Genomic DNA, 21074 nt, shown 5'->3' on the forward strand with positions numbered 1-21074 from the left:
CTATCCTTAAAATTATGTAGAAATAACTAAAAAATTGTAATTAATAGAATTATATACGTTGGTAGAAATTAGCTTCTAATTGAAATTACATTTGTAGGTCTATTGGATAGACTTCCGAAGAAAAGAATAAGGGTATTTTTATCTATTTATTTATTTATTGCTTACCAAATTAATTTTTCTAAACCTATTCCTCTTAATTAATACTATAGATAACGTCGAATTATTCAATATTTTTGGTAAATTAAAAAAAACTAAAAATTAAAAATGATACCATACCTTATACTCGATTACATGTATAAAATCTGCGTCATTTATTTATTTTAAAAAATATCTTATACAAAAATTAATTGTGCATATACTGAATACAACCTCTGATGGCATCTCACAATTTTCACTGAAAAAATTATTATGAATTTCATAATTATTGATAAAAAAAAAACCCAATTGTTTATGGAGAATTGCTTCATTATTTGACTTATAATATTTGTCCGAAACCAACCAAAAATATTTGGACAAGAGCTACACCATCAGCATAGACACGTACCCAACACTCCATTAGGTCATCTAAATACCAAACTACTGCTGCAAACATTACACCCTCAAACATGTGTTAATGTTCCAGTGATTCTACCTACCTACCCCTAAAACAACTACACTTCTAAACTTAGACTATTTTTTTTTAAAATTTAATATAATTACTTAATAGTTCTAATTATTTAAAAAGTTGTAAAAATTTTCTTCAAAGGAAAATCAATTGTATAGCCCATAATAGTGATGTGAATATTACTATAACTTCGTTGGATTTAGAAAAAAAGAACGTTTGAGAAAAAGGGGGAAAAAATAATTCATACGGTATATTTTCCGTAAAAATATTTTACTTTTAAAAAAATATATATAATTCATAATTCAAAAAGAAATTTTAATTAGTTCATCATAAAAATTGAATGAATACCTAACGAGGCTGATGGAATGAACTCATTGTTAAATAAATATTAAAATTATTTGTAAATATGTGAAATAAGTAGATATATTGATGGGCATTTTTAAAATAAAAATATATTTACATTTATATGAATACAACTCACAGTGTGTGTTTGTTTTTCCTTTGAGACATCAACTCCCCTTCACCTTTGATTTGACAATTCTGAACACATCAAAAGGACCACCTTCTTTTGCTACATTTTGCATCAAATAATTGATAAGCAATTTTAGACTTGTCTCATTTTACGTGAATTTTTATTATAATATTTTTATATTATATTAATATAATAATCAAATTGATATATTATTTAGTTAATATATAATTATGTAATTATTATTTCTATACAAGAAATGAGGAGCTACTACACATGTGTACAAAATAGGAGAGTGAATTCTTTTTTACTATCGTCATACCAATTTTAACACATATTTTATAATGCACTCCTGAATTTGATTTTAATATAAAATAAAAATATTTGATACACTTTTTTTACCATACAATTTTTAAATATCTGTCTTTATTTTAGGACGGGCATTAAATTAAAAAAAAAAAGCGTAGTAAAAACTATGAAGTACGTGGTAGTTTAAGTCGGTCACGTGGCGAGCAATCTCCAACTATCTCTCACGTGAGGCATGTGACGCGGTCATTTTTCACATTAAATTATAACTAACTCCTCCCACGTTTCCATATCTTATTCATTTCCACCCCCAAGAAAGCTTTTTGAGCAGTAACGTCATGCGTTGAGTTCTCACCAATGTATGGGATGTTATTTTATTTTAATAATAATTATTTGATATTAATAATTAGTATATAATTATTATAGTTGTTAGATATAATTTTTTTATATTAATGATTGTAGTTGATTTATTCAAAAAATAATAGTTCGTCACTTTGACTTAAAAAAAATATTGGTAATAATGCATATATTAGTAACATTTGGAACAAACCAACTCGAGTAAAATATACGCAAATTCTTACAACGTTTGGTCATTGCATTATACCTAGGGCATTTAATCATAATCTAAGTATAGTCCACATTAGATGCAAAAGCTCAATGCAAATTTAGAGGTGTTCATCTCCATAAATCAAATCGATATTTTGGAATGTAAAAATAGAAAATATTCAATTGAAATAACTGATTTAATTCGATAAATTTAATCCAATTCGATCCAATTGGTGTTGTACCGAACTAATCAAATTTTTAAGAAAAAATAAATTTAAAATTATTGATTCGGTATACAATACAAATTAAAATTTTTAATTCGATCCATATTCAGTTGATAAATCGAAGGGATACATAAAAAAGGAAAAGTCGACAAATTTTACCTAACACATGGACTGGCCCGATTGATTAAAAAGTTGTGGCGTAAAATCATCCCCCAAATAATAAAGTCAAAAATTATAGCTAATCATATCTTTTGCTAATTAATTGTTGCAAAGACCCATCCTCATATTTAAATTCCTCCATCTTTATCAGTTATATGATAATTTTATATTGATATTTGTTGCTAAAAAATAATAATGTTGTAATCACAAAAACTTATGAATTTGAAATATAGCCTTAAATAATTATATACATTTGAATTTTGATTATTCCAAAAATAAAGATGACTCTCTATGATTGAATTTTTTTTTTTTAAATAATTGCTATTTTGGATTATATAATGATTACAATGGTGAGTTGAAATCATGTAGTACGTGTTTGGCTTAGCTTTGGACTTGAAATATATTTATCGATCGATTGAAATGTTAGTGTCACAATTATTATACGTATGTATTTCTCAATCAATTAATCGTAGTTTCGCTACTCTGCCTATTCATAACATGTGAAACAATTATTATTAATGTGCGCAAGTTAATAATTTCAGATCGGCACGATTGTCTGAATCCACGCTTTGTGATTATATTTTCTATTTTAAATCTTTTTACATTCTTTATGTTACTTACACTATATGTATTAGTTTTTTTCCTTAAATAATATAAATGATGTTTTTTTTTTTTATAATTTGGAACGAAAAACTCAATCCTAAACATGGAGGTAAAATACTTAATTTTAAAAAATACAAGAAATTAAATTGCTGTATTTTAAAAAATATAAGAAGAAACATACAAGGATACGATCATCTTGAAATTTCTACGGTTCCAACGTTATAACAAACAAGATGGTCATAACACTAACATACACATATCCTTTGAATGGATTCTAGTGCTCTCAAGTACAACAATAACCTAAGACAAATCAAAGTTGAAATGTTCAAACAAAAAAAATCAACAAATGAACCCTCATATACCCTCCCTTGGGGAGATTTACAAGGAACAATCAATGTTGGTGAGAGAACACTATGGGGTTTGAGGGCTTCCTTGGTGCTCCCAAGTGAAGAAGAGAAGAAAGAATTCACAATTAGCTCCGAGCAACGAGAAACGTAACTACTGGTCGCTGCTTCGTGAAGCTTTGATTAGGCACCTCCGCTCCCAACCCCATGCAGATCTTATAACGTAAAAAGAAAGGGAAAAAAAAGATATATTTTGTCGTATCATATATGTATCTTCAAAGCGTACGCATTGTTCCTATGTCAAGATAGTCATAGCGTGTTTTTCTGCTTCCACATCACTAAGGTCTTGAGGAACTCCATGACCTGCATGTGAGGCGAAGTTATTACAACCTCATACACAGACGCATGATGTTCTTTTACAGTCTTTAGATTATAATGTCTAAGTAGTTTCAAAAGTGCCGTGATAAGTTTGTAGAGACTGGAAAAGAAGTAGTACCTCGGAAGGATCTCTGAGAGAGTAAAATGCGCTGCTTTCCTTGGGCACAGAAGAGACTATAATACCGTAACCACTATTACCCTCTCTCAAGACCTGTAGCATGTGATTTTAGTTGAGATTCTCTCATTTTAATTGTTAGTAAATAATGGGAAATGAGAGATCTTCATGAAGTTCAAGACTACCTTGAATGCATCTTCATCAGTGCGATCGTCTCCAACGTATATCGGAAGAACATCATCGCAGTTTGTTAACCCTATAATATCATGTAACATTAAATTTCAGTAGATAGTATCAGAGGAAAGCATGCACTAGAACAATAAGTAGTTGTTTCTACTCACCAAGTGATTCTAGTAGAAATTCTACAGCTTTACCCTTGTCCCAGTTGAGAACCGGTCGGACTTCTAACACCTGAATCGGTAAAGTTGAGTAAATAGAAGTATAAATAGAACAAGCCAAAAGCAGGCATTTCGAAATCAAAATATGCAAGTGAAATGTTCTTGGAAGTAACACCTTCCGACCATGTGTCAGTCGCAAACGGGGATACTCTTTCAAAATTCTTTCAACAGATTGGCCGACTGTTGTCCAACTCTGTAAATATTTAAGCCAACCCACAAAAAGGGTGCATTGGTCGTCAGTCCGAAAGCATTATTTTCAAGAGGACTCGATTTAATACCCAAGAGCAAGAAACCGGACGTGAGCATTACCTTCTCATCCACGTTTCGGTAGTGTACAGAAACGCAGAACTTGTTGTTCTCAACCTTTGCACCAACTATATCTTTTGTAATCTCAACAAGAGATCTGAAAACCTGGTTTAAGCATAACACTAGACGTTGTCATGTATCTGAATGAATAAGATTTCCTGAAATGATGCATTTTACTGAATAGAAAAAGACAGTTAAGTACCTCATTGATCATGGGTAAGAATTCACTAGCAGGCTGGAATAAATTAACTTCCTTGCCCTGTATACCCCGCAAGTAACTTCGTAAATATTAGATCCATAATTAATCGAAAATAGCTTGAGAACATAAAAATTGATAAAGATTTCTAGTATTGCTACCTGCTTGTCAGTCGACCTGACACAGTTCTTGTGATCACTGGAAGAGGGCCGAACAGGTCCCATGATGTCCATTCCATGACTTCCAGCATAGTAAAGTTCGGTTAGCCCTACAAACTCGTAAACCTGAACAAACGACATGAAAAAAAAATGAAAAAGAGGCCATATACTCAGTCTCCATAAATAACACATATACAACACGATATTAACACAATAAGAGTCGATCGGAAGCCAGCCAATCACCTTGTCACGGCTTCTTCCACTAATTATAGCTGTGGGGAAATACTTGGCCACATTGCTCACAGCAGCACGCATCTGGAAACAAATGATCCAGGTTCAGAATTGAGAGGACGAGAATAGGAAAAGGCCTTATATTAGTACTAATATTCACTATCGCCTAAAAGGTTATATGAATAGATTCTCACAGCATTTGACATGAAGGCATGATCAGGGTTGTCCACTATTGGGGATAAAGTTCCATCATAATCCAAGAACAAAGCTATTCTCTTTCCATTTGCACTATTTGCTATTTGATCAAAAGATGCAAGCGCAGATGGGTACTTGAGCTGCAGAATAAAACATGAATTTGAATACTCATTTTATGATAGAATAAATCTTGAAGGAGTTCAGAAGAGCATGAGAATAATACCATCCAGTTGCAGTAAGCAATATTGCTATCACCTAGAGTTGTCTCAGAGCTCGACTCTTTTGCAAATTTCTCATGAGTGGGGGATGATGATTTCATAGCATCAAACAGGCTGGACCTAACATCATCAAGAATACCAGGCCTTCTCCTTGGTATAGTTAGTAAGAGAGAGGGAGAAAAAGGAGAGCCACTGTGAGGGTACGGCAGCAGAGCCGAGTGAATGCCTAATCTTGTGTTATTCATTGGAGCAGCATCAGCAAGAACAGGTGACGTATGATTTGATTTTAGGTCCATTATATCCAGATTTCGGGTTCAAATATACAACTCAATTAACGTGTCAGCTAGAAGTCAGATGCTAAGCTTCTTTTTGCTCTAAAATCTTTCACTCGATTTAACCAACCCTTTTGTCAATAAAAAACCACTTCTTCAGAGCGTATTTATCACTGCTGCAGGGAAAGCAGTCCATCAAGCAGAAGACATCTGATGCATAATAACCACACCAAATGTTAATAAATGGAAGCAAAGTTAAAAGCCAGAACAGTTATAGTGCCGCCACTCAAATCTGAAAAGAGCATCTCTCTTACTTTGTAGGTTGTGACCAAATGTCTCGTCTCAGGCGATTGAAGTAACTGCAGGATTTCAAGAAAGATCCCATCAGTCATAATAAATCTTTTTGCGTTAAAGGTTTGCTCCCCTAGAAATCAGAAAAATAACTATGCAAGTTCAAGGTCCATGCCAGAGAGTGGGAATACATGTATGTCACGGAAGAGGGAAGCTAAGTGAAAAATCGAAGATCTATTTATGTATAGAAAGTAACTAAAAGATACTTAGAACAGAATATACAAAAAAACCTACTCAAACTTGAACGTTCCTAGCTCAGCTATTAGGATGAACTTAGATTTGCATGATATCTCTTATATCAAACTGAAGGGTGTATATTAGAGATTGCTGACAACTGGCAAGAGTTGTTCAGCAGTAGATGGTTGACATTTGAAGTAACCAAGAAGACGAAATCAGAAAAGTTAAGAAGATTTTTGAGATAAAAAGATAAGCACAACACAACCACCAATTTCTGTTCAACATAGTTCGGCAGATTGGCAATATCACACCAGCAGACGAGTTAATGATGCCATAACCAATTAAGATGAAAAAAGACCTCAAAGAAAGGAAGAGAAATAGAAGGAAACAATTACTCACATTATCTACCAAACTATATCCCTTCAAACCAAGAAAAATTGCCTCAACGAAAGCCGGAACATAACTAGGAATTCCGAGAACTTGACCACTTAAAACTCTATAAGTGCATATTCAAGGGTTTATCAGAACGACGGTTGATTGCATCCTTTTCTAGCCAACATCAAACAGAGGAAACACTATACTCAGCCACATATTATGGCCCTACTGAGCAGCATGGGGAGCATTAAACGTATGGCCCCAGCACATTAAAATTCAGAAATGCAACAAAACCAATTTATTCATGAAAGGTATTGAAAATTCAGGTGTCCCCATAACGTAGTTGCTATCACATAAATGTCTGTGACCACCAGATAGTATAATTTTTCGGGACAGAAATTTTTCATTCGACCTTCTTCTTCTCATCCTTCTTTCTACTATAGAAAATTATTTTCAAGCACTAAAGAATAATATCTTAGCACATCTGTACAACCAGTTATTTATTGTAGATCAAGACTAAGAAGATGATTGGCAATAATATCGACAAAAACGTTGGATTCATTTGATTATATAATGCACCAACCAGCCGACAGCTTGAAAGGGACTCCATAAAAAATTGGAGGTGAAGGCAAATGAGTGAATCACCTCAGACTATTACTAATACAGCTCTATGGCCGACAAATTAGAATCAAGGTTTAGTCTTTATGTCCTGCCGTTGGGAGAAAAACAGAAATAACTGTAACTCACCATAGTTGAACAAAGACCACAAATTTAGAATTAAACTGAATTCATAAGTAAGATCTAGAAACAGGAAAAATGAAACTACTTCAGAAAGCAACGTATTATTACAGCAGAAAATAATACCTAAATTTTGTGGCAAGAAATATAGAAAATAATTAAAAAAAGGACATCTTGGGCCTAAACACAAGATAGAAGTTATACTCTCAGTTTTTCTTTTCATTACAAAGGCATCGAAGAAACATAAAAAGATTTTTTAACTTCTTCCACTATAAACATCATAAAATGGAAAACTCCGACGAAAAAAGGAAAAGAAAGAATAGCAGCGAGCAAGATATCAAGAATTTAAAGAAATGGCTAAAACTTCTTTAATACAAACAGAGCAATAACCAGCAACCAGATGAATCGCAACACAATGAACAAGATATCAAGAATTTGACCCCCCACCACACACACGCACATATAAAATATATATATAGATATATATCTATATGTATAGAGGGAGAGAGACAGAGGGATATACAGCAAAAAAATTCATATGCTACTACATTGAGACATGCATGAAAACGCATAAATGCAGGGCCATACCTGATTTTTCTCTTGAGCCCGACGGAAGAAACGTATGAAGAAATGGTACGGGGCGAAAGATCCTGCAAAATGCGGGTTAAACCCTGAAAAAACCACAAAAAAATAAACGTCAGCGAACAGCAATCAGACAAAAGCATTGTGAACAGAGTCATGGCTCAAAGAACAAGATTCTAGTAATAAAGAGAGATGACGTCACCGTTTCAAACTACAACGATCCTTGGAAATAAAAAAGAAACGCAGAAACCCAGATGAAAAAGATTCACGGAGAACAATGAAAGCGTATGTATACAGAAGTGGAGAAGAAATGTACGTATGCGTTGTACGTATATGTGCGTGTATGGAGAGGGATTGCGGAAGAGACGAAAAGAAGAAAAGAAAACTAAGAGAGGGAGCGGTATATATAGAGAGAGAGAGAGAGAGACGTACGCGATAGAAATGGTAGGAATTAGGAAAGAACAGAGAACCGGAGGGTTGAAACCACAGACGACTTTGCTGGTGGAAAGCTTCAACACTGCACGCGATTTGACCACTATACAACTGCTGAGTCCGTGTTTGTGTCGTGTCTCCAATCCAACGCTTTTACCAACCTAATGCTTATTCCCACAAATATATATATATGTAGTATAAAATATAATTAAAAATATTAATATTATTATTATTATGATTAATTTTTTAAATAAACTAAAATATAAATTTAAATATTTAATGGTAGATATTTGCAAAATGTTTCATTTTATAATAGTCCAAACATCCTCTATTAAATTTCAGCCGTTACCTTTCGAATATCATAAAACAAAATTGTGTATTCTAATTCAGAAATATTAGATTTTCTATTCAGATTTTAGTTGTATTTTTTTTTTGTTTAATATTACATAGGAAGTGTCGCAAAATATTTTTTGAAATAGAATAAATGATATTATACTTGTATACATAATGTATATATGTTAAATAAAATAAAATTTCAAATAAAAAATATCCGATTTTTCATGTGCAGTGTTGCTAAGAAATTAGTAAAATTCAAAGACGTTTATTGTACTTTTCACGTTTTATTTTCACAATTATGTACTGTCACTACAATCGTCTTATCAAATGCGAATAACGTTCTGTACATTCGATGCACAAGGAAGTGGAACCCGTCCTCAAATGACGGCATTAATATGAGTAAATTTCATTTATTACATAATTGGTGTAGAGTATAAATAGAGTTGTAATTACACTAAAAATAATATTTACTATGTGAGTGGTCTGTAAATTGTACAAAACCTTTTTAAGTACTCAGTTTTTTAATAGAATTTTATTTAAATTGGCGTACTTTTCATTGAAAAACTCATCTCAACTTTCTCCTTTTTGTCATTTTTCAATTTAAACGAAAGTCTTGAGTTGTATATTTTACTTTTATGTATTCGAAAAGCACCCTTTTGATATCTTTAATTTTTACTTTTTTTTCTCTTTTATCAAATTTTCATCTCTCGACTTTCTCAACTTCTCCGTCTCTTATCTTTTTTTTTTCAATAATTTCTTATAATTTACTTTTATTTTTAATATATTTTTACTCAATTAATATATATTCTTAAAATAATAAAATATTTTTTTTGATTTTAAATTAATTATAGACACCACGTAGAGTAAGTAAAGCAGACAGTAGTTTTGGTATGATTCTAGTAAAGTGATTTACTTTCCACCAAACTTTTTAATTATATATTAATTAACAATAACAAGAATTTAAAAGTCTTGACCAACTTAGAGTAAGTGTGGGGCCCATACTAAAATCTTATGGGAAAAGCGGGGCATAACACGTGGAAGTAGGACTTGGAGGGGCGGGGGCTAATGGCGCGTAAAGACACTTGTGATTGGTGTCAGGGCTGACGTGGCCACGTTGCCAGTGGGCCCACTTATTGTCTGGTCGTTTTCCATGCCAGCTGGATTTACGTCGGTTGAAGCCCTAGCCCCAGTTGTTGTTGCGCACTGCCCCACCACTACCCCCCCTCTAAAATATTTAGTACTACCTATATTTGTACCCTTTTTATGTGCTAAAATTATATTTTTAATCCCTATAAATTAAGGTCTTCCATGTTTTTAATTATTTATTTTATGAGATAAATTAGTCACAAATTTTGAATTTTTTTTAATATATTTAGTCCTATATTTTATCAAAACTTTTAAAATGGTCCCATAAATTTAAAAAAAAATGATGCATTTAGTTTTCTATTTTATGGTATATCAATTCTTTTTAATTTTTCAATTACTTTGAAAATCTTATAAAGTAAAGAACTATAAGTTTATGAGACAAAAAAGTGTAATTTCGCCTTTTTTTATTTATCATTAATCTTTAATTATAAAGATAAATTACATATACACTTTTTAAAATTATGTCTAATTATATAAATATTTTATTATTTATAAAATTGCAATTATATTGTTTAAGATTATAGTTTCTAATTTAAAATTGATATCTCTATTCGGATGAAATGAATTTATAATTTTATAAAAAATAAATAAATATTTATATAATTAAACTAATTAATATTTGAGGGATTCATCATAATTATAATTGTAAAACCCTTCATTTTATATACAAACACGTTTTAAAAAATAATACTATTTCTTGAAAAATAGTTACATGTCACTTTATTTTAAAACGATCATATTTAAAGAGTACAATGTCAAACAATCATTACCAAAACTATTGGTGGGTTGAAAGTGGACACCAACTTACCTAACAACATATGTACACAGCATAAAAAGGGCGGGGGGTTGGATTTATATATAAGAAAAAGAATGTGAAAGAAGAGTAAATATGTGGACAGTAATCTTTGGTGTTGGGACATTACCCCCAAAAAAAAAAGAAAAAGAAAAAGAAAAGATTGAAATTGACAAATGACCAAACCACGTGGTGGTGATGTGGGGCCAAGATGAAAACGTGCATGGGAGGTCGTGTGGGCTGGGGCCCAGTCCAAGCTGGTAAATGGGCCAAGTGGAGACCCAACAACCAAGAATTTATTGTTAGGTCAAAGGTCTCTCAGCCTCTGCTCTCTGACAGATACTGCCAGAACTAAGATTCGTTTACATATATAGTAAATAATGACAATTTAATTAGTTTCTGTTTTTGCCCAATGAAAATGGCTATCGCCAATGCTTCCTCTCCAATTTTACCCTAATTCTCATTAATTACTTGCCTCATTTTTTTATTTCAGTTTTCTTGTCAATTTCAATTTTGCGAGATTTTTATTATGCCATATTAAATATTTCTCAATCAATTTTTTGTTGAAAAAATATTACATACACTGCACATGTGATATTTAAGAGCAATAAATGGGTAAAATATAATTTACACTTTAAAGAAATATGGGTATCTATCAAAGAAATAATATAAGTTAGAGGCATTTAAGTAATCGACAATTATAGTGTTACTGTAGGAGTCTCTCCCTTAATAAACAAAACAAGAATCATGAAGGGAAGATTCGAGTTTTATACTTTTAATTTATTTTAAAAAGTTGTCTTATAAATAATTTTTAAATTTATAATAACTCAGATTTTATTTTAAAAATAAATTCTTGAAATATTACGATTATTGAACTTGCAGATATTTATGATGACAGTTTTTGTAATCAATATGATTAAAAATGTTATGACTAAAAAAAATGTTTGAATTTTTTTATTATTTTTCAAACAGCTTATGAAATCATAATACTTATTTTTAGATATTACAAACTCATTTTTCTTAAAAAAAAATAATCAAATAATTTCAATTACTTTTATGAATTTTAAAGTATTTTATTATTTATTTAAAAAAATATAGAAAAAAAAAAGGGGAGCGGGACGCTGTCGTGAAACCAGTTACGAATGGTGTGGGTAGGTTTAATTTAATGAGGGTTGTTGTAATGCACTAGGATTTGTATTATACGACAATCGCCACTTGACTTGCATGGTACTATCACACGATACAATGTGCTTATATATATTAAAACGTCAATTCGATATATCAATAATTCAAATAAATGAATATATTTTTTATATAAGACGGAAAAAATAATAAATTAATATAAAAGTAAAAATAGTATATATTCATATTTTGATCAAATCATCATAAAAATAAATAAAAATTAACGGACTGATTTAATTGTCGAATGTCCGTTAAATCAGTAGAGTATCGATAATTTCTCAAGTAATGAAGGAATAGTTATAATTATGTCGAATTTCAAAAAAGCTCGTTGTAATTTATCCTATAATTTTATCAACAACTTAATAGTATAAACATAAAAATATCTATAAAAAAACTTATGAAAAATCAAATAAACTTAAATTTTACTAGACCTGATCTCCAACTGTACCACAATGGATTGTTCGAGGTTAGTACAAGCTCATAGTGATGCATCAAAGCAGACCTGTCAATGAATGAGTTAGTATTTTATTTGAATTTGAATTCAATAAATACTCGTAATTGTCACTTATATAGCCTATTCAGACCCGTAATATGCAAAGTGCGTTTCTTGGTGTGTTATTCATAGCATGTACGCGTAACCTTTTTGATCAATGAAATCGCAAAAGACAATAGTAGCAACTTTTTGACCAGATATTGGGTATCCAGTCACGGGAAGTCGTGATTTGATGAAAAGTAATCAAGTAAATATATATATATACACGTCATGTGTTTCAATATTTTAGGCAAATTTAGGTATGGTGTGGGCCAAGAAATTGAACTGCTACGACTTTTTTACATTAATGTGAGCTCTTATATATATATATATAATTATCACATCAATAAATAAAATATATAAATAAAAATTACTCAATTTGTTATTGGTTTGGGTCCATGCATCTTATAAATACTAATCATAGTAATTTTTGTTTTTTTGTATATATTTTTAAATATGTAATTGTCGCTGTCTTATATATAGTTCTTATTATATTAATTCCTTTGGAAAAATTAATACCCATTAAAAGTTACTTGAATTTTTATTTTTGTTTTTATTTGGTTCAAAATAAAAGTAACAATCTTGGAAAAAAATAATTGTATCTATAATTTGTAAATTATAGAAGAAATTAATTCTGATGTGGAGACAATCTTCTGAAAGTCGCGTTCAAATCAAATACTTCCTACTCTACATTTGATTAAAAAATATGCCATGATCTGTGCCTTTTTTTATTTCAGGTCGTTCCTTCAACACTTGGACCAGATGCGAATCCGAGTATGTATGGATTCACAATGACTATTTCATCAATTCCTAAGTATGTGGTTAAAAATCGTCATCTAGAAAAATATATAATATGAGAGCCTTACATGCTCCAGGTATAATTTTTGTTACTTTTATATTTCTTACAACCTTAAGCATTTATCTTCTATATTTATATATTTAATTTAATTATTAGAGTACTATAATTAGAATCTTTCCTATGCTATATTCTATCTTGTAGGTCTTCTATTATGAAAATCTACACATTTTCATATCATTTGGACAAATTTCAAGAACGATTTTGTGTAAATCTTTCACGAAGGGCAAAAGCATTTACTTCATAAAAGTTTTTACTGAAAAAACATGAATGTAATTTGAAAAAAATTCAAACGTACCTATATAAAATTACCAAATGCCAAGTCTCCTATGAGATTTAACATAATTACACGTAAATTTTTATAGCTTGAAAATTACATTTAATACCATTTATGTTTGTTTTTGTCTAATAAATAGATCCATCCGTTGGTAAAAATTTACTATATTTGTTGTTATTAACAAGAAAAATTGAATGAAAATCGATATTTATCCTCGATTGACTTATTGCATGTCAGACAAATCTTTTGTAACTAAACCACCTTATAACAGTAAAGATATACCTCCTCAATACATCAACATGTGAAGATGTGTTATAGTAATCTGAATCATAAAAATATTCATTTAATTTGCAATAAGTCAGTAATAAGTCAATTGATGGTAAATATAGATTTTCATCCAAATTCTTTTGTTAATATCATCAAAATATTTGGTGAATTTTAACAAACGGGTAAACTTATTTATTAGACAAAAGCAAATCTAAAAATATTAAATATAATTTTCTAATATACAAGAATTTACATTTAATTATACCAAATTTTAAAATAGAAAAGTGTAATTATTCATTTCTAAAATGAATAAATTCCAAATGAAATAAGGAAATGAAGATGGCGGGAGACGCCTTTTCTAGAAGCAAAATAGTCTCACACGCATTGAAAAATTCGTGCTTGCCAAATTCTTGGTGACTTGTCGATGGTGTGCTGCTGCTCTCTGTCTGCACGCACACATTTCTCTTTTTGTACGATCAATATGTGGGCTATTTTCAATTTCCAGACCAACATTAATAATACCCAAACAGCCAACAATCTTCTAGCTTTGTGTTGTTAATGTTTTCATTTTCAGTTTTCGGTTATTTAAATAGTAATTAAAGTCAAAGTAAGTTTGTTCGTACCTATTATTTTTGAAAAGTTGGATTGATTTCATACTACAGTTCAATAAAAACACACAATCTTATTAATTAATTTAAATGTATTTCCCCTTTGTGCTGTAATGAACAAGAAAGCACCACCACCAATGGTTGTGGTCAAATGATTAAGGTCGAACGCTGTTTATAAAACGAGTTTGAATTCTTACCACAGAGTTTGTTGGACCTAAATGGGCATTTTGATTTATGTATTGATCATCATGTAATTAGGCCTTAATTCTTGATGAAAATAGATCAGCTATACAAAAGTTGACGGACATGCATAGCACAAACGTAGTCCTTCATGATGGATCTATATGTGGGGTTGCCACCCCCTGCATTTCTATTTTTGTAACAAACAAATCACATAATGAAACTATTTTAATTGGCATTTTAAAAGGATAATATTGAAAAAAGAATTTACATGGATTGAATTTGGAAATATGAAATAGTGTGGCTTATATCATAACACCTTCAGATTAAATTTAACAGTTAGTACAGTATAATCTATACTGTTTGATATTTTTACGCTCGATCTCTATGTATATAAATAATAAGACAAACTGAATAACAATATTAAGTAGTAATAACGAAATATTTAAAAAGTAAGATACTCAAGTATTTTAAATAGAATAAATTATTATGAGGTAAGTAAAAGTGTTTGATACGATATAAGCATAATTAAATAGCTAGTTCTATTTATAAAAAGAATTTTCGACTATTTTATTTTAAGATATTATAAGATCATAATTAAATATTTTTTTGAGTGAAATATAAAGCTTCTCAAGGTACATTTGAATATGTTCTGAAAAAAGTTTGAGCCCAACCTCTTAATTAAAAGCTAATACAAAAAGTGTGCCTCTCAGCTCAGATCCAGCTTCAGTGGACTTGTGCATAAACATAATAAGATTTGCATTCTATATACAAAACATAGAAGACATTTCAAAGGGTTATGATTCGGCCTTCAGGAGCCCATTTCACTTAGAGACACTCCTCTCCGCTCCTTGTTTTAGGAAACAAATCTCATCAAGAAAATGGTTTGACAAGAACCTGGAGAGAAGGGCTGTCTCTCTATAAACCTAGGAACTGAATGCTAGAGGGATGAAGGATTGTCATAATAAGGAGAAACGATAAAACAGGGGGAACACCGATAAATAACACAATAATGTTCAAACCATACACGCATAAACTTTAAGTACTATGAGGGAATGCAACAGCAAAATGTTACACAAAGGGAAGTACAAGCCGACCAAGCTCTTCAAACTAGCGTCCATTAGTAAAAGTCCCGACTAAAAGTTACTAGATAAGCATCTTCCACATACAAGGGGCAAGATTTAACAAGACAAGGCGGAGTTACAAGCATGCTTCAAAGGTTTCAGAACCGGTTGCCTCCTGATCCAGCATCTGAACAACCTGAGCAACACCGGCAGCAAGTTCTTTGTTGATCACACCATCAGGCATATCAAATGTTCTCCTCCTCATGGACAGAGATTTTCCAGGGGGTTGGGGGTCCACAACGTCGAGCATTGCTTCCAGTTCATCCACCATAGACTTTTTTGCGGCTCGGACCATCAGATCAGCACCCTAGGGGATAGGAAAGAATAATAATAAAACGAATGAGCATGCTTACAGGCCTATTTTACAAAGCACCCAATATAAGCTTCCAAGAGGTGAGCTATTATTGTTCAATGCTGGAAGATAATAGAAAATCGAAATTCTGCAAATCCATTATAACATAAAACAAGAGAACGAACATTTACATAATTGATACCTCAATGAGGAGATACTGGAAATGGATTCACAAACTCTATGCAGAAACAAACTAGTTCAAACTGAACCTTGATCACTCTAAATACAGAGGTGTGCCACCGTATATCGGTACGGCTCTTTTATGCTTATCAATTAAGAAATCCACATGTTAACAATACCCATCATTTATTACCAGCTTATGTTGAGAAGTGATAAGGAATTCTATATACACAACAACAATTTGTCAAGACAGATTACTGAAACTATGTTCTTTTCAAAATAATGATTAAAATTTTGACAAGGAAAAAAATCAGGCAAAGTAGGCACTTTCTGCTACCTCAATGGCATCAACAGTAAGAAGTAACACGATAATCTTTTCAGAGAACCTCTGCCGCTCTTCTGCATCGCGGGCAAGACGACGGCGGTAAGAGAAGTTGTTGAACAAAGCCCTGAGCTCCTTCAGCTTTGTCTTGGCAATGGCCAGCTCGCGAAGTGCACGTAGAGCCTGAGACCTTCGGATAAGATAAGCCCGGAAAGTCTTCTGAATCAAAGCTGCAGCATCTTGTGGAGACAACTCCTTGCGCTTACCCCTTCTCTTTTCTACTCTCTTTTCAAAAACCTGTCACCATAAAGTATGACGTAATTAGTACACAAACGAACACAAAGTGTGCAGATAAATAAGCTTAGCAAAAAAGTTCTTAGAAGAAGTACAAATAATCTCCTATCATAGTTGGTCCTCACGTCTCCTAGCAGGAAGCATCTTTACCTAGAAGTTCAATATTCGACAATTAATTTTTTCCTGGGAAGGGCAGTATGGTCCCTCCAAGAGATCAGTCTGTGAAATTCAAGTGTGCCTTGAAAGAATAACACCACTAGAGAAAAATAAGCCATCGAAGAACCTCAAAGCAAATGGTAGATGGACTACTCAAATTACTGAACCCAAATCTATAAGCACAGAACATGATTGGCCTAAATAATATCTGAATAAGCCAGTATCAGTTGATCAACAGACAAGATCGATGCATAGAGCAAGCATGCTAGAAGTCATAAATCAAGGAAAACTAAACAGGTAACAACCTTTGCAACTTAGATAACAATGCAAAGGACACAGAGTTGTCTCCATTGCCGATTTGGTGAACAGAATATACCAATTATGCTTGTCTTACATATGCATACTTGGTTCACAACATTTAGGTTTCATCCCACCCAAGTTTTGCTTTAAATCTTGCAAATCAGTAGAATTAACACCTTTGTTATCTTCCTTACACTCAGTAACTTTCAAATGTTAATGATCACTAGCATAGAAATCATTAATAAGATTTTTCCATATCAAGATAGAACCAAATGGATCTCAATCAACAATAACCATTGATCTGAAACCAATCAAAACATTCTTGCAAGCTAAACCATCAATCTAGCACATTTAGACAACAGCAAGCAACAACCAACAAAATTTTGCACCGGCAAACAACTCAACCTACCATGATGTAAGAATCGAATTAATTAATGCTTTATTAATACCAACCTGCCTTAAGACAATGGCCCCATGGTCAGAGGGCTCTTCAATCTCAACAATGCGAGTAGTGGACCCCACTGATTTACCTTTTCCCTTTCCCTTTCCTTTCTCACATTTCTTCTGCTTCGTCTTCTCCTCTGATTCGCTGCTGCTGTCTCCACTGGACACTTTAATCGTGTACGTCTGCTCGATCGGCAAGCTTTCACCACCTTTCCTCTTAATCTCAGCAGTCCATTTGTAACTCTTCTCCGGCCCTTTCTTGTCATCCTTCCCATCCTTAATCTCCGCCGTCCATTTGTACTTCCGGTCTTTCTCCGGGCTCTTTATCTCGGCGGTCCAAGTGTACTTCCTCTCCCCAAACTTGTTCTTCTTACTCCTCTCCTCCCTCACCAGCCGGTTAAACCCCAGCTCCAAAGCCGAAACACGATCACTGAGCGTCTGTAAGTAGAGCTCACCGAGCCCGACCCGGCGAGTAACGCGGCGAGTCGAAGTGTGGAAAGGGGTTTCCTCGATCTGGATCAGATCGGTGATAGTGTCGAAGTCATCCAGCAAAAGAGGTGGATTGGGAGTGAAGGTAAGCAGGTCGAGCTCGTCTTCAACAATGGGGAAGGAAGGGTTTAGCAAGAGGGTTCTTGGTGGGGTGAAAATGGAGGTCTCCTTGAGGAAGTAGGAGGGGGAGTGTTCAACAATCTCGAATCTCCTGAATCTACTCATTTTCGGCTTCAGTCAAGAAAATTCTTCGGTGGTACTGACCGATAATATCTGGGTGATTGTATTCAAAGTCTGAGAAGAAGGGGAAAATGGAGAGAAAGAAAGACGAAAAGGGAATAAAAGGGAGATTGAAGTCAGAGAAGAGGGGTATAATTGGAATTTAGGTGGATTTCGCAAGACAAAGATGGTGATGACGAGGAGGACAGGAGCTGTCCTTTATTCGGAATATAACATTGGTAGGGACCTTTTGGACAAGAATAGGGCTGAGGTACTATTAATGCTGGATAAAATTCTCCAGAATTTTTTAATTACTCAACTTTTCATCATTATTTCTTAAATAAGAATTAAATTAAACAAATCTTCAATTATTCCTTATTTTTGTGATAATTTTTTAAATTAAATAAAAATACCATGATTATTGATAATATAATATATCCACTTTTAGACTTATACAAATTAAATTTGATTTCAAATTTTAATCCTAAATTATATTTACACTCTCCTATTGTTATATTTAATTACATAAATACATCATAATTTGTGTACATTCACTAAAATTGCAATTGTAACTTACATTATGAAGAAAAATGTCCCTTGAAGTACATTAAATCAATACTTTTTATGTGAATATAAAATATAGTGTTTGTATTATTATATTTATTTTTAGGAGTGAATAATGTGATTTATCCAAGAAATTACAGAAAGCTACTTTCCACCTTCTAAGTTGAGCACATGAGGCTATATTCACCATAACAAATATATTAATCTATAATTCAATGTAATGACATATACTTTCAAATGTATATTTTGTCATTAAATGTTTTTGTAAAATTAATATTGCATATTGTAATTTCATTAATATATGTAATTGTGAGTAAGACAAATTGCACCACAATTAGTTTTAGATTAGAAATTTGATTGGCTTATAAGCCTTGAAGCTCCATCTTCCTAGTGAGCCGAACATAATAGGATAAAATTATGAAACTCCTATATATGAGACTGAAGTTAAAGTAAACAAATACCTCACTACAGGATTAACTGGGCTCAAACTGAATAATAGTTCACCCAATGAAGCATTGATCGAGTTGTCAGCTGTATTTTTTGGCGTCGTTTGTGGGAATGAAACTAAAATGAATAATACCTCGAGCAACGAGATACCGATCTCGTAGCAGACCACGTCATTTGGTGCCGATGTGGGAACGGGACCATATATCCATCCCAAGCCTCTCGTTTAGGATTGATGATATAGACAAACGTTCTACATTGATTGCAAACGAGAGGAACATAATAAGACAAATTGTGCATCTCCTCCTTATGGGATCGAAGCTAAAGCGAATAATACCTATCCACGGGACTAGTTAGGCTGAGATCTCCTCCTCCCTCCCTATGAGACTGAAGCAAGAACAGACAATATCTCGCACAACGGAATATCGATCAAGTCACGATTTTTATCAGTTATGTATATCATTGTTTTTAAAATATATAATAATACAAAATTTTGTATATGTATATATTAAATAAAATATTAGACAGTATTGTTGTGAATTAAATTTCTTATTGCCCCCTCTTTCCAAGCCACATCCCTTAGTTGAGCTTAAAAAGTGTGGTTGGGGCAAAATTGGACTTTGAACATTAGTCGTGAACCCAGCTGGATAAAGAGCGTGGGGACGACCGTCGCAATGGCGTTCGCCGCGTAGGGAGGAAAAATTTTAGGACGGAAAAGGGCTTGAGGCGGAGGTTAAATTACGAAAAGAATGGCATAGAAAATTTGGAGTAATAAAGAATATTTGGTGGTACATTGATTGAATGTGGAGGAGCACGTGGATTTCTGACTCCTTTCACTCTCTCACCAGATGTTCAAATAAATAAATCAAAATAATCTCAATCCTAATTTTATAACTAAAACTAAATAAAACATATAATATACATTTTGTTAATCTCTATAGAAAAAAGGTGTTATTTTATAGGTCTTTTTGTTTGTCTTTTGCAACGATGTAGATAAGTGTTTCACATCAGTCATAAATAAAAAAAATTGATTTTATAAGGTACAGGAGTGTCATTTTTCTAATAAAATATATTTTTAAGACAAAATCCTAAGATTTTTTACAGTGAGAATGCTGCATCTACAAAGTTTTAAGATAATTTATTTAATTGCCAAACTCTTTTAATAATTTTCAAATTTCCACTACCCTTTTACCAATAACTAAATTTTAGTTTACAATATGCAGAACTCAAATAATATGTTTTATAAAAAAGACGAGCTCGACATAGATCTTTATCAACATGAACAACATGTGTATTAAAAATTAAATTCAGAATCCGTGAATCTACTTTAATAACATATGACTCAATTTATTAGACTGAATATGATATATATTTGTCAAAGAAACACTTTTCACCAAGTGTATTTGTCAAAAAAACATCGCATACAGTGCACATGTGATATTAAGGGTTATGTGACGTGATAATTTTCACATATTCACAACATGCGATATTTCCAGTAGAAAAATCGATAAAAAAGAGTCGTATGTGGTAAAGTGTAAATTTCGTAAAATTAAAATAATAAGTTGATATAAAAAAAATTAATAACAAAATATAAAAAAACCATAATTCATATCACAAAATGTCATTTACCCAATAAAAATATGAAATCAAATAGCCTTAGCATAAAATGAAGAGTGCTTTATGGGCAAATGG

At 32.2% G+C, this 21074-nt stretch overlaps 2 protein-coding genes across 4 annotated transcripts; both read right to left on the reverse strand.

Moving 5' to 3' along the window:
* Window positions 3085-8328, reverse strand: LOC105160593 (trehalose-phosphate phosphatase A-like). 3 transcript variants are annotated; one of them, XM_011078039.2, is made up of 14 exons: window positions 8148-8328; window positions 7952-8034; window positions 6037-6081; window positions 5456-5932; window positions 5232-5372; window positions 5050-5121; window positions 4810-4932; window positions 4655-4711; window positions 4456-4557; window positions 4262-4339; window positions 4090-4159; window positions 3934-4004; window positions 3752-3844; window positions 3085-3618 (listed from the first exon to the last, which is right to left on the reverse strand). In XM_011078039.2, the coding sequence occupies exons 4-14, from the start codon at window positions 5744-5746 to the stop codon at window positions 3565-3567; spliced, it is 1152 nt and encodes a 383-aa protein (XP_011076341.1). In that variant the 5' UTR covers window positions 5747-5932; window positions 6037-6081; window positions 7952-8034; window positions 8148-8328; the 3' UTR covers window positions 3085-3564. The 3 variants fall into 3 exon arrangements, with proteins under 3 accessions (XP_011076341.1, XP_020549194.1, XP_011076340.2); XM_020693535.1 differs by lacking the exon at window positions 4262-4339; XM_011078038.2 differs by lacking the exons at window positions 7952-8034; window positions 8148-8328 and adding an exon at window positions 6650-7050.
* On the reverse strand, window positions 15526-18531 carry LOC105160594 (BAG family molecular chaperone regulator 7). Its single transcript, XM_011078041.2, has 3 exons — window positions 17676-18531; window positions 16488-16769; window positions 15526-15985 (listed from the first exon to the last, which is right to left on the reverse strand). The coding sequence occupies exons 1-3, from the start codon at window positions 18378-18380 to the stop codon at window positions 15755-15757; spliced, it is 1218 nt and encodes a 405-aa protein (XP_011076343.1). The 5' UTR covers window positions 18381-18531; the 3' UTR covers window positions 15526-15754.

The sequence above is a fragment of the Sesamum indicum genome, linkage group LG4 (assembly GCF_000512975.1).
Source record: "Sesamum indicum cultivar Zhongzhi No. 13 linkage group LG4, S_indicum_v1.0, whole genome shotgun sequence".
In the NCBI taxonomy this organism is placed as follows: Eukaryota; Viridiplantae; Streptophyta; class Magnoliopsida; order Lamiales; family Pedaliaceae; genus Sesamum; species Sesamum indicum.

What these genes read in the sequence shown, in the direction of transcription:
- LOC105160593 (XM_011078039.2), bottom strand. Translation starts at nt 5,746, where the DNA reads ATGGACCTAAAATCAAATCATACGTCACCTGTTCTTGCTGATGCTGCT. An exon ending in ATGCCTTCATGTCAAATGCT is followed by an intron (nt 5,122 to 5,231) that starts GTGAGAATCTAT and finishes ATTTGTTTCCAG; the next exon opens with ATGCGTGCTGCTGTGAGCAA. An exon ending in GTGGAAGAAGCCGTGACAAG is followed by an intron (nt 4,933 to 5,049) that starts GTGATTGGCTGG and finishes TCGTTTGTTCAG; the next exon opens with GTTTACGAGTTTGTAGGGCT.
- LOC105160594 (XM_011078041.2), bottom strand. Translation starts at nt 18,380, where the DNA reads ATGAGTAGATTCAGGAGATTCGAGATTGTTGAACACTCCCCCTCCTAC. An exon ending in GGGCCATTGTCTTAAGGCAG is followed by an intron (nt 16,770 to 17,675) that starts GTTGGTATTAAT and finishes TTATGGTGACAG; the next exon opens with GTTTTTGAAAAGAGAGTAGA. An exon ending in TTACTGTTGATGCCATTGAG is followed by an intron (nt 15,986 to 16,487) that starts GTAGCAGAAAGT and finishes CCTATCCCCTAG; the next exon opens with GGTGCTGATCTGATGGTCCG.